At 37.2% G+C, this 14648-nt stretch overlaps 1 protein-coding gene and 1 pseudogene across 1 annotated transcript in view; both read left to right on the plus strand.

Moving 5' to 3' along the window:
• LOC113100068 (adhesion G protein-coupled receptor E1-like) overlaps positions 1-1458 on the plus strand; it is a 28644-nt gene extending 27186 nt beyond the window's left edge. Inside the window, exons 20-21 of the mRNA XM_026264936.1 lie at positions 279-359; positions 442-1458. Of these exons, the coding sequence (XP_026120721.1) occupies positions 279-359; positions 442-486 (126 nt within the window). The 3' untranslated portion in view covers positions 487-1458. The remainder of the gene's footprint in view (positions 1-278; positions 360-441) is intronic.
• A 1842-nt stretch (positions 1459-3300) lies between these two features.
• On the plus strand, positions 3301-13797 carry LOC113100066 (CD97 antigen-like; annotated as a pseudogene).
• The last annotated feature ends 851 nt before the right edge of the window (positions 13798-14648 follow it).

A 14648-nucleotide genomic window follows, 5' to 3' on the forward strand; every position in this document is an offset into this window, starting at 1 on the left:
CAGACAAATATTGTCCTCCGAACAAACCACACATCAATGGAAAGCTTGTTTATTCAACTTTAAGATGTTGTATAAATCTCAATTTTGAAAAATATATACTTAAGGTCACATATATCATATTTTATTAAGCCATCCTGCTTTCTAATATATCAGCATCAGCCAAAAAAAGAAATCCATATTGGTCGGCCATTAGCCAATGCATATGATTGGAGCTGCTCAGAAATACCTGTAATTTATTTAGCCAAATATAATTTAATTTGCATGTTTGAATCCTTCAGGTCAGGACGGAGTATTACACCCTGTTTGTCCGAATGTGTCCACACAAGAAGAAAGTGGAATACAGTATCAGCAGCATTCAGGTGTGTGTGTGTGTGTGTGTTTCAGACATTATAGCAGTGTTTCTGGTTCTTCAGCTTCTTCATTCTTCCTTGACTCTTACAGAAACCTCTACGGAGCGAAGACAGCACAGGAGAGTCCAAGATATAAAGCACTTGTCATATTCTGATTTTACCAACCCTTAAGCACTTGAACAGTTTTGTAAAAAATGAAGATTATCCACAAAGCTTCAGTTTGACAGGAGGTCGTCAATTCGTCCTCCTTATTCCTGTCCAATCAGAAGATCTGAAAACTGCTGAACTTTAGAAAGAATATATATATATATATATATATATATATATATATATATATATATATGCTTTATTTACAGTTATAAGCTTGTCATCTGAACGGCTAAAATGGTTCCTGAATTTATTTTGTTATTAAAATGTATTTTGAAAAAGATTATTGTTTTAAGCTTTAATATTTCTAGTCAGTTTTTCTCTTGGTTTTGTCAATTAATTGTAACAACCGTGTTTGATATTAATTAGTAACTGACATAAATAATTTAATTATTAAGATCTGGTATTATTATTCTTAAATAACTCAAAGATTGCAGTTGTTAAACATGATATTTTTCAATGCAAATACAGAGAGAACTAATGAATACACAAATAAAACTGAGTGGAAGCAAGTGAAAGTGTTGGGATTTCTGGGAAATGAGCAGGAAAACAAAAACTTGTGGAAAACCGGAGAGAAGCTTTTGGAAAAGGTGAAATAAACATCTAAAGGCCAGATGGACAGAGACTCCGAGGGTGCAAGGTGACAGAGGAAATCAATGTGATTTTGAAAGATTACAGAAATCACATCTGTTTCGTAATATGGAGCTGAAATTGACTTTTCTGGACGAGTAGATAGTTTCACTTTCATCTTCTGACATTTAAGTGTTTTCAACTGATTATTCTGTGATATTCTGTCTCCCCCTTCAGGTCGAAGCCAAGCAACGCACATATTTTAACATCAATGTGCACGTTTTTCTGTTTTTGGACGACAAACGTAACCTCTGCAGGATGATCGGAGAATGCGGGAGAAAGATTGATAAATCATTAATAATCATGACCCATAAAAACACTAGGATCACATGTTGGTGTGTGGATTTATTCTCTAGTTGTTTTATTATTAAGTGTGTGCAGGTATTTTGGTTTAGTTCACATTAGACTGTGAAGGTCATTCATTTTATAATTGCAATAAATAAATAACAGTTAGTATAGAAGCTAAAACATTTCTTCCTCTGGATCTGTAACCACTAATTGATCAATACGTTTTTGCTTTTGTCTCAATGTTGAATAAGTACAAATATAGACCTCTTCCAGCTGCTAGGCTAGGTTAAAGAGGCTTAATTATGAGACATTGTTCTGAATCTTTTGAAAATAGTTTAATGGACTCATTTCAGAACTAAAGTTTTTTTTTTTTTTTTTTTTTTTTTTTTTTTTTTTACATTTCAGCACTGTAGAGACGCTTGTTTTTACTTTCCCTTTCACTTTCGAATTTAATTATAATGCGCAAGCTGTCAGTGATCATTTAAATGCTCTTTGTGAGGTTCAGGCTTTCTACAGCAGTACATATAAATAAAAATGCACTTACAAATAACAGATTAATTAATTGCATTGACAAATGACTATATGTACAAAGTATGAGAATATATTAGCATGTGTGATGCGCATAGAAAAGTGCACATGTAAGTGTCATTTTAAAAGACATTTGTATCCTATCAGTTATAATTGTAATTTGTTTTTAATAATTTGATTCTCATAAACCGTGCCCTGAATTAATTGCAGAGCCCAAAACAAAAGCGTAAACCAGACTCCGACAGAATTAATTTATTAACATCGTTTTCAACCTTTTTTATTTTTTATTTTTTTTACAGTGAAATTATGGAATTAAGCAGGAATGATTACAATTAGTTCATATATCATATTCCTTTTAATCTATAAAGCATTTAAAGCCGCTTTTCCACCACAGGAATTTTACCCAGGAACTAGGGTCTTTGGGTCGGTACTCGGTGTGCATCAGATGCGAAATTTAAAGCTGTGTTCGCTGGCTGGCGCTGAGCCAGAGACAGAGACACACGCGTTCGTGCAACGCTTCATGATAACCAATCAGAAACTATTCTGTTGCGCTCATGAATGCAATGGCCAATCAGAGACGTGGAGAAGAGTCATCACTGAAACGCGGTGTTTTGTTCTCTTGCTCGCTGACAGAATTATTTAGCGAATTCTCTCATCAGAAACAACAAAAAGTGCAGATGTGCGTACGAATGTAAGTAAGATATTCGTTTCATAATGTGAAGTGTTTCAGTGATTTGAATGGGAGTTTTTGAGAGTGCCTGAACTCTGGCTAGACTGAATGAAAATGTTCTTTGATAACGTTCTTTTACTCTCTGTAAAATGAAAGTTTTAAAATAAGTTACTTACAATATTGTTATAAAAATTTACATTAAATTCAAATTCAGTCGTATTAAAAATATTTTATGGCATGAAAAGGCACTTAAATAAAAGTCGGGTTTTTATGTGTAGTTAAACAGATTACACTACTTTGCCCATCACCATTTATTGATCAAATAACAATCTATAAAGGTGCAAAAACGCGTTCACTTACACATATTTGAGAATCGAGATATTTACTGATATATTAAGCATGTTTGGAATTGTTTTGAATAAAAAGGAAAATAAATAAATAAAACATAAGCATATATCAATTATACAGTGCTAAAAATCATTTTGATTGATCATTTCTGCGGCTATTATCTTCAATGAAAAATGAAAGTAAGCAGTGGAATTTAATATCCTATTTAAATATACAGTGAGGAAAATTGCAGTAGCCATAGTCAGCTGACTGATGTCATCAAGCACGCTGCTGTTTGCAGAATTACCGGATTCGCGTCGTCGCGGAAATCACACTCCCGAGACTAATGCGTCTGAACTACCGAGGAGGATGCACGTCCAAAATCAGCGCACTTTGTATTGAGAAACACACACAGACCTACGTCACCAGACTATTTGCCAAATCTAACCCCGTACTTTAGACCGCGGTGGAAAAACAGAAAGCATTAGGTCTAGGGGGAAAAATAGTTAATAGGGAAAAAGTTCTTGGTACAAATGTTCTGGGTAATTTCAGTGGAAATGTGGCATAAGTCTACCCTCGTCTATCTTTTCTCGAATTGACCGTAGACACGCCCACTGCTGTAAAGAAAATGAGTAGCCAAGTTTTTTTTCTTTCTTTCTTTGAAATATATTTTTTCCAGCAGGAGGAATATCAAGACCGCTAAAGGTACCAGACGAAGAGCTGAAGAGTTTGAGACGCGAAGTTACAGCTGCAGACAGATGTTCTTTAGGAATTTAATATCTCTTAAACCTGCAAAAAGCATTAACTGTATTTGACTTAGACAGCAGATGTTTATGGTTTCTAACATGGAGCTGAAGTGGGCACTTCTTGTGGGTGAGTAGATTTGACTTCGACTTGTGTGGTGAATACACACTGTAAAACCTGACAAGTAAACGTAACTCTAACCGTTTGAGTAAACAGATTGCCTTGATTTAAACCCTGTAAGTTTTAAAACTTTGCATTCAAATAATCAAGTGATTAACTAAGTGCTGATTGATAATTAGTGATGAACAGCTGTTGTTAACAAACAGAATCACTGAAGAAAAGAGAAACACAAGAACTACTACAACTGACTTCAGACACAGACTTAAATGAAATCAACTGAAATAAAATACATGAAATCTCTCAAGATCTGATTAAACAACCCCACAAACAGCATCACCAGCTCCACTTATTAATAACCAGACTGACTTTATTTCTGTCAGACGTCTACAGAAGATCTTATTGAGAATGAACTAAGGTTTAGATGTTGATTTATTGTTTCATTTGAAGTAACCATGTTAGAGATCAGTGTTTGCTTTAGTTGGGCTCTTGACCCTTGATTTCTGTCTTAGTCTTTTCTCTGGCTGTTATAACCGTGTGTTTCTAAAACACATTTGTTGTAACTCAAAAGCCCAGAAGAAATGCCATCAGGTGTTAACCTGTATCTAGGTGTAGGTGGATATACTTTATATTGGTGATGATAATCATCAATTATTGAACTGCTAGGAGTCTAATCTCTGATGAAATATGTGTTGTGTAATTTGATTGATTATAGTAAAAGTGATTCTAAGAGCCAGTGCTTCTGTAATAATCAGTTAATACAATGACTTTCCAAACAGTTTGGTCTTCCACGGTGTCAAACAGTCACACACAGACATCAATAATCAGAATATGAACCTCAACAATGGTGACCATAAAAAAAAAAAAAAAAAAAAAATGCTGCAGAGCATGCTGGGAGCCATGGATGAGTTTTGTACTACAATAGTACCCAGCATGCATTGCAGCATGTTTTTTTGTCACCATTGTTGAGGTTCATATTCTGATTATTGATGTCTGTGTTTGACCCGTTACTGCATAGAAGACAAATGTATGTGTACAAAATGTTTATGAATCCATTTTTATATTAACTGATTATCACAGACTCTTAGGGTCACTTGTATTAGATCCACTTCTACTAATTACACATTTGTTTCCTCAGAGATTAGACTCTGTACAGATCAATATTTGTGAATAATAATGAATAATTATCATCACCTATATGAAGTATAACAGCCTACACCTAAGTACAGGTTAACACCTGATTATATTTATTCTGGGCTTTTGAGTTACAACAAATGTGTTTTAGAAAACACACGGTTATAACAGCCAGAGAAAAGACTAAGACAGAAGTCAAGGGTCAAGAGCCCAACTAAAGCAAACACTGATCTCTAACATGGTTACTTCAAATGAAACAATAAATCAACATCTAAACCTTAGTTCATTCTCAATAAGATCTTCTGTAGACGTCTGACAGAAATAAAGTCAGTCTGGTTATTAATAAGTGGAGCTGGTGATGCTGTTTGTGGGGTTGTTTAATCAGATCTTGAGAGATTTCATGTATTTTATTTAAGTTGATTTCATCTAAGTCTGTGTCTGAAGTCAGTTGTAGTAGTTCTTGTGTTTCTCTTTTCTTCAGTGATTCTGTTTGTTAACAGCAGCTGTTCATCACTAATTCTCAATCAGCACCCAGTTAATCGCTTAATTACTTAATTGCAATGTACATCTTCTTTCAATGAACTCAACTGAATTAAGTTCAGAGTACTCGTAACTGTTAGTTTTTTCAACTTAAATGGTTTAAGGCAATCAGTTTCCTCAAATGGTTTGAGTTAACATAACTTGTCAGGTTTGAGTTAGGCTGTGTCTGAAGTCAGCTGTTGTTCCTTTCTCTCTTTTCTTCAGTAATTATGTTTGTTAACAGCAGGTGTTCATCACTAAAGCTCAATTAATCACTTAATCACTTAATTGCAATGTATATCTTCTTTCAGGGAACTCAACTGAATTAAGTTCAGAGTACTCATAACTGTTAGTTTTTTCAACTTAAATGGTTTAAGGCAATCGGTTTCCTTAAACGGTTTGAGTTAACATAACTTAAGGATATCTGTTTACTCAAACCGTTTGAGTTAAGTTTACTTGTCAGGTATTACAGTCAAGGCAATCAGTTTACTCAAACGATTTGAGTTAAGTTAACTTGTCGGGTTTTACAGTGCATTTGTGAAGTACTGAAGATGTGCAGATGTTCAGATCAAATATAGCCTATGTTTCAGAGACAGTTAGAAACTAACTGCGTTTCTTTTCTGAGTAACAAAGACTGCTTATGAAGCTCGACCAGCTGTTAAAAGTCTGAAACATGAACAATGCCTCTTTGTTTTGAACCAACAACCAGTACAGGACTGTTAATGATTAGAAAATGATTGTTAAATGTGTGATATCTATATATATGTAGTTATTTTCTTCACACTCATATATAACTTATATGTATATGCCATTAATACATAAAACCACTAGAACAAAAGAAACCCACAAGTATGTCTGTCATGTTATGAAAGAAGAGGTTTTTGCAAATACTGTCGCTTCATATTGCCATCCGTTAAATGGAGCTTAAACCTTAAATACAATCATGCTATTAGCAAAAATTCAAGGTATTTATCCTCCAGCAATACTCACACTTTAAGATCACAGTCTAATAATGACATATGTCTGGAATGAAGCCACTTTTGAAATACAAGCCAAAAATTCGGAGTGTAATAAAGTTCACTCTGGAAGAATAAATGTGTAACACTTTAAATATTTTACTCACAGAACCTGCTTCAAATGCTCTCCCAGTTAAATATTTTATGTAAGTTGCTGAATAGATAAATATATTTTTAGTGTGTGTGTGTGTGTGTGTTGTAATGTCACTGCTACAAATAATATTTCCATATTTGTGTTTTCCTGCCTTATTTGTGGTGTAAACGCTTAGCTCAAATCAAACAAATACATTTCTAATATTTAATATATATGTGAAAATAAATGATAAAGCCACATTTATAAAGTGAAGTTGTTTACCTTACAGAGTTTCAGTTTCATTATGACCCAATTTCCATTGTGTGGCTTGCATGCTAGATGCTTTGAACTTTTTTGCTATGATTTCAGTTTATCTCTGTTTTTTCCTACTCTTCCCAGGTCTCTTTCTGCCAACATGCAGTGGTTGTGGCGTTGGATTTAAACGTGTTAAAAACACATGTGTTGGTAATTATGAGCTTGTGGTTTAACTGAACAGTGCAAAAGTGAAAGTCTGTCCTTTTGTGCTCTAAAAGAGGGAATTCTAGACCTGTAGTTCTAGTCTTACTACATTAAAATGCAGGTTTCCTTCCTGATTCCCGGCATGTGTCCATCTCTCACACAGATGTGGATGAGTGTGGGATTTTTCCGAGTGTGTGTGGTGATAATACTCAGTGTGTAAATGCATGGGGAAGTTACTCCTGCATCTGTGATGTAGGATTCAAAGAGATCTTCCCGTGTGAAGGTACAAGGCATTTAATTCAAAGGGAATTACAAAACAATGTAAAAGCATTTGATAATATTGCATTACACAATCTGGCTTAATTTATAATTAGATCATTTCTAATAAAACAATAATTCATGCCATATGCTGTCTTTCCCTCCGGTCAGATAAAAACAAGTGTCCCGAGGATGAATTTTCTGGATCTGGTGATATGGCGTTTCAGACCTCGACTGGCTCTGAAGCAGAATGTGAAGGTAGCTTTGTTTTTCTGGCCTATCAGTGTAATTTGACATATGTTTAACAAAATCTACAATGCAGTTTGCACTGTATGATGCTGATCAGATCAGATCAGCTGTATGTGCAATGTGTGTCTAATTATGTGCAATTACACATTAACAGAGACTGTTTTCCCATTTTCTCTCTCTCTCAGACATCAACGAGTGTTTGGATCCAAATGTTTGTGGCAGAAATGCAGACTGTTTCAATCATCCAGGCAGCTACAGCTGCAAATGTCACCAGGGTTAAAGTAATTATGGCAACAACCAGACTAAATGCTTCGGTGAGAATTACAACAGTAGGGCAAACTATTATTTGCATCATTTTAAATGCACTGATATATTTTTGCAAATGAGAATTGTATGGAAGTTCATCAGTATTGTCTGTTTGCTTATGTTGCTCTTTCTTGCTGTTGTGCACAGAAATGGACTGTGATCAGTTTAAACCTGAGTCTGATGCAGACCACACACCAGAGAAGGTAGCATGTGGTCTTCTGCCTTTGATTAGTAGTAGTAGTATGCCCAGGGGACATCTCCACTTTTTCTTTTTAGTTATGTCATGATAAAAAATTCTTAAAATAACAAACATTTAATGCTCTTTAATTGTTAATATCTGATATGCATTCTCATCTTATTGTAAAGACAAAACACTCTGTGAGCAACATTCTCAGATGTTATTTGTACATTATGTCTGTTCTCATAAAATGTTGATAGAATATGCTGTTAGAAAAAAAACATTATTTGTGATTGTGTTATTGATATTTGCTGAATGTTAACATTATACAAGTGCTGCATTGTGAGTAAGATTAAGAGGATGTTATTTTAACGTTGCATAAGCATTGCAAATCACTGTTTTCAAATTTAAACAGGCACAGAGCAGCCTCATTCAGTCGTGTAAATATGCCAGTACAGGTGCTTCTCAATAAATTAGGATGTCGAGGAAAAGTTCATTTATTTCAGTAATTCAACTCAAATTATAAAACTTGTGTATTAAACAAATTAAATGCACACAGACAGAAGTAGTTTAAGTCTTTGGTTCTTTTAATTGTGATGATTTTGGCTCAAATTTAACAAAATCCCACCCATTAGAATACTTCATAACCCCCCCCCCCCCCCCTTGAAAAAAAAAAAACATTTTTGTAAAATTGTTGGCTTGCTGGAAAGTATGTTCATTTACTGTACATGTACTCAATACTTGGTAGGGGCTCCTTTTGCTTTAATTACTGCCTCAGTTCAGCGTGGCATGGAGGTGATCAGTTTGTGGCTCTGCTGAGGTGGTCTGGAAGCCCAAGTTTCTTTGACAGTGGCCTTCAGCTCATCTTCATTGTTTGGTCTCTTGTTTCTCATCTTCCTCTTGACAATAGCCCATAGATTCTCTCTGGGGTTCAGGTCTAGTGAGTTTGCTGGCCAGTCAAGCACACCAACACCATGGTCATTTAACCAACTATTGGTGCTTTTGGCAGTGTGGGCAGGTGCCAAATCCTGCTGGAAAATGACATCAGCATCTTCAGAAAGCTGGTGAGCAGAAGGAAGCATGTGCAAGTGCTCCAAGATTTCTTGGTAAATGGGTGCAGTGAATTTGGTTTTCAAGAAATACATTGGACTAACACCAGCAGATGACATGACACCCCAAATCATCACAGACTGTGGAAACTTAACACTGGACATCAAGAAACTTGGACTATGAGCTTCTCCACCCTTCCTCCAGACTCTAGGACCTTGGTTTCCAAATTAAATTTTGCTCTCATCTGAAAAGAGGACTTTGGACCAATGGCAACAATCCAGTTCTTCTTCTCCTTAACCCAGGTAAGACGCCTCTGAAGTTGTCTGTAGTTCAGGAGTGACTTAACAAGAGGAATATGACAACTGTAGACAAATTCCTAGACACGTCTGTGTGTGTCGGCTCTTGATGCCTTGACCCCAGCCTCAGTCCATTGCTTGTGAAGTTCACTCAAATTCTTGAATCCAGTTTGCTTGACAATCCTCATAAGGCTGCGGTTCTCGTCGGTTGGTTGTGCATCTTTTTCTTCCACACTTTTTCGTTGCACTCAACTTTCTGTTAACATGCTTGGATACAGCACTCTGTGAACAGCCAGCTTATTGGCAATTAATTTTTGTGACTTACCCTCCTTGTGAAGGGTGTCAATGATTGTCAGAGACCACTCTGAAGGCTCAGGAAACCTTTGCAGGTGTTTTGAGTTGATAAGCGGATTGGCATGTCATCATATTCTAATTTGATGAGATGTGAATTGGTGGGTTTTTTGTTAAACCTGAGCCAAAATCATCACAATTAAAAGAACCAAAAACTTTTAACTACTTCAGTCTGTGTGCATTTAATTTATTTAATACATGAGTTTTCACAATTTGAGCTGAATTACTGAAATAAATGAACTTTTCATTGACATTCTTATTTATTGAGAAGCACCTGTAGACTTCCATGTATTTTATTCTAGTTAAAGTATTTGATGTCACTGTTGAAGAACAGCTGTGAGTCTCTGAATGATCCACGCAGAGAACATTCCACTGGAGAGAAATTACTGGAGGTGAAACACACATTGTACGATATAGTATTTATTCAGATTGTAGTTTGTGATAATGTACTTGCCCATTGATGAATGAACGTCTCTGATTTATTCCAAAGAATGTGTGCAATTCCACCAATGAGCTGCTGTCTGAAGGAAACATTGCTGATAGTGAGACGCTGAATCAGTTTCTGGACACGGTGGAGAACAGCATGCGTCTGATTGGAACCTCAGCTGAAAGAGCCTGTGACCAGGATGGAGACGCACAACACCTGTGAGAAACCACATGCATTACAGTTCAGACACAGTCAGGCTGTGTTACTGAATACTGAAAATAAGGCATATTTATTATTCAGAGGGATTTACACGCACATTCAGGTTTAATGGTGCTTAATTAAGACTTAAATCAGTTGTTCTGTATGTCCTAAATATTGTGGAAAACATAATTTTTCTGTAAAGTTGCTTTGTAACGATTTGTATTGTAAAAAGCTCTATACAAATAAACTTGAATTGAATTGAATTGAATGTCCATGTGATTGACAGTTGCTGAGGTTGCAGTCATGCAGGGTCAGACTCCACCCAGTGGGCGTGTCACTCTGAGCACAGACTCCGCCCTCTTCAGCACCAGCTGGGAAGCTGTTGTAGGCAAATCATATCCAGGTACAACTAAAACCAGTGCACATATATCATAGGTACCAACGAAACCATCAGTATTTTCACGAAATGTGAATGTTCTCTTGTTTACAGGTTTTGCGTTCGTGGCTCTGGTCAGTTATAAAGATCTGAACTCATCTAGTGATCTGCTCCACAAGATGAGCAATGAGAGATCAGATGATAAAGAGAGAAGTGTCACTTATCAACTCAACTCTAAAGTGGTGACGGCCGTCGTCAGTAATGCAGAAAACCAAGCATCTGTCAGAGTCGGTGACGCTCGTCTTTAGACACGTGGAGGTGAAGATACTGACAGATCAGCTAATGACCAGCACAAGATCTCACTGGAGACACACACATTTCATTTACAGAAAATCAATCTGTTTTCTGAACTGTCCATCAATCTTCTTCTTCAGGAGAGGGCGGAGTCTGAGGGCGTGGCTTACTCCTGTGTGTACTGGGATGAGGCTGAGGGGGCGTGGTCTGAGGAGGGCTGTGAGAGGTCGTGGTCTAACCGCACTCATACAGTGTGTTACTGTCTCATTTCAGTAGTTTCGCTGTGCTCATGGCTCTCTATCCTGTCCAGGTACATGCAAACTGAGATTTTCACATTTTTCATTTGGATTTTTAGATTAAATTAAATGATATTATTTTTACTTCCTCTCCTCCAGGACGCATTTGATTTGGTGTTTGATTCACGCGTGTGGGTTTAGTTCTGTCTCTGGTCTGTTTGTTTCTCTGTATCCTGACATTCCTGTTCTTGCCGCTCCAATCCAAGGAACCCGAAACCAGCATTCATCTCCATCTGAGCATCTGTCTCTTCATCGCAGACCTCGTCTTCCTCTGTGGGATCTCCATGACTCACCAATCAGGTGTGTTGAATAAGAAAAGTGTTTAGACATTATTCTGACAATATCAAAGATGGCTCACTGAATACCAAGAAAGATGACCTTTATAATGAAAAACGTGGTGAATAAAGCATTTCTTCATTCATAAATTGCTAGTAATTTTTCACAAAAAGTACCATTTTGAAGTAGACAGACTGAAGTAATATTTCCTTGTAAAACATATTTCACTAATCTTTGTTTTTATAAAACATAATTGTGTATGTGTATGGGTGGTAGAGTTGGAGGTGGATCAGGGGAGGGAAGACAGGCACCTTCAGTGAGGTGGAAGTGGGGAAGGAACAAGGCAGTGCAGGGCACCAATATGAAGCCAGCAAATGCAGGTAATTAGTGTGGAAGCCAACAAGGCAGGTGGCCAGAGCGGAGTCAAAGACCACAAAGGAGGGTAGAGCAGGGTTGTAACATATGGGAAAGAAGACCACCAGAACAGAGCAAATGGGCAGCAGGAGATTTCTAGGGCAGACCAGATGCAAATTAAGCCCATCAAGATTGAGCAGGAAATCAACCACAGTGGAGTTGGAGACCATGATGGAGCAGAGAACAAATGTGGAAAAAGGGGTGGATCTAGTTTTCCTCAGTGGGACTAGTGGAGCAGAAGCCCATGCTGGAGCAGGGAGTTCAGAGAGTCCACGGACAGCTTTAGTGGCCGTGACAGGAGACACAGAGTTCAAATAATGCCTTCATGGTCATTACAGGGAGCACAGAAGACTTCACAGTAGGCTTCCTTGTCCATACTGGGCAGTGAGAGGTTTTAAGCAAATCCACTGCATAGACCTTGTCAACAATACAGTCATAGGCACAAATCATCATTAAAGAAAGCATCCTGATGTATCCTACTCGTCAAGGACAAGGAACTGTATGAGTTTTCTGAAAGAAATCAATCCACAATCTTACTTGTATTGAAGCCTGGCCAGTGGAGGACTGGCTCTCGACTGAGCCTGGATTCTCCTAAAGTTTGTTTCTCCATTTCTGTCACTGATGGAGTTTGTGTTCCTTGCCAGTGTCACCTTGTGGTTTGCTTATAGTTGGGGGTATCTAATATTTAGCACACTTGAACCTGATTTGATTAACTAGTTTGGACATTACCTTAAAGATGAAAAGAAGTCAAAAAAGACAAATGCAAGCAATCCTGAGGATGCCCTGACGTGTGTTTCTCTCTCAGGTAGCGTGTGGGATTGTGGCCGGTCTGCTTCATTTCTTCTTCTTGTCTGCGTTCTGCTGGATGCTGCTGGAGGGGGTTCAGCTCTACCGGATGGTTGTGCTGGTGTTTCACACCACATTAAAACACCTCTACATGTATTTGGTCGGATACGGAGTCCCTCTCTTCATCGTCACCATCTCTGCCATCGCCTTCCCAGCAGGATATGGGACCAGTAGACAGTGAGTTTCTGGAATTGGTAAAATACGCTTAGAAAAAATATATGATCAGTAAATTGGCTAATAATCATGCACACAGCTCGCTGTATATAATATAGAGTATATAATAAAGACTCAACTATAAAGCTCTATATGCTAGAGTACTTCTTAAAGTTTTGACAGTTATGAATACTGATATTCAGAAATGTACCAGAAGTATTGACGTCTCATCTTAGGTGCAAACACATGATTTAAATTAGGGTACATATCTGTGATATATAAACTAAAGCCTGTAGAAAAATGTCCCCAGAGTCTTGTCTGAATAAGAAATACGTTTTCAAAGGAATTATGAAAGGGAAAGAGGGATGAACTTGTGATTAATTTATCATTCTAACATGTTCCAGCTGTTGGCTCTCTCTTGATCGCTACTTCATCTTGAGTTTTTTCGCACCCGTCTGCATCATTGTGATCCTCAATGGTTTTGTCTTCATCATCACTGTGTGGAAACTGGCTAAAAAGTTCTCCAGTCTCAATCCAGACCTCTCCAAACTCAACCAGATCAGGTGTGCGATCTTGTATTGTATTGAACAGATTCAGTCATTCTTGATTTGACTTCTGTCATTGGTTTTGATGAAGTGTATTTGGTGTGTAGGAGTTTCACGGTGACTGCTGTGGCTCAGTTGTGTGTTCTCGGAGGAACGTGGGTCTTTGGCTTCTTCCTCTTCAAGGAGGAAGGGACTGAAGTGATGTTGTACCTCTTCATCATCCTCAACACTCTCCAGGGGGCGCTCATCTTCCTCATGCACTGCCTGCTGTCCAAACAGGTACTTACACATGCAACATAACAGAAAAACCATTAAGAATTTACCACATTAAACATTAGGTAGCAGTGGCTTGTTTTAGACTTCCAGTATCATCTTGCTGGATTTCAGTGATTTGTAGGGACAGTTAAACCCCCCGAATTGAAAATGAAATCCGTTTATGTTGCTCTGGTGTTCATTTGCCATTGATGAGATTTTTATTTAAGAATACTTGTGGCAGCATATAGTAACTTCAAGTCTTCAAGATTCAAATAAATGATGCAAAATGATCACAAAATGATCCCATGCAATTTGTCCCACATATATAAAGTGCTCAGAAATAGTGGTTGACATCACAAAGGGCCAAAAAACAAACAAACAAACAAAAAGATTATACATATACATGTTTTAAAATTAAATTATGTAATATCATATATATCAGCTTAATATCGGCCACCAGCCACCTTGCTTCCTACACAGCAAAATCCCCAGTGTTAATTTAACACTCTGAGTGTGGACTCATATAAACACTAAGCAATGTTAAAAGTAACACTGAAGCAGAGTTGAAGTTAATGACATAATTCAGAAGTTAACTGAGTTATGATTGACCATTATTGAAGACACCTGATGTTAACAAGCAGAATCACCAACTGAGAAAATCACAATTTGTGTGTCACCATTATAGTGTTCAGTGTTTGCTTTAGTTGGGATCTTGACCCTTCAGTTATTAACTTTAGATTTATGTGGCTGTGGTGACTGAATTATGTCATACAGACAGACCACAACGAAGGCAATCATGTGTGAATTGATTGTGGTTTGTATATTTGTTAAGTGTACCTGAATGCCTGAGTTTAGGTTTCTTTACTGCATACATA

This window comes from Carassius auratus, unplaced genomic scaffold (genome assembly GCF_003368295.1).
Source record: "Carassius auratus strain Wakin unplaced genomic scaffold, ASM336829v1 scaf_tig00217156, whole genome shotgun sequence".
Taxonomy (NCBI): domain Eukaryota; kingdom Metazoa; phylum Chordata; class Actinopteri; order Cypriniformes; family Cyprinidae; genus Carassius; species Carassius auratus.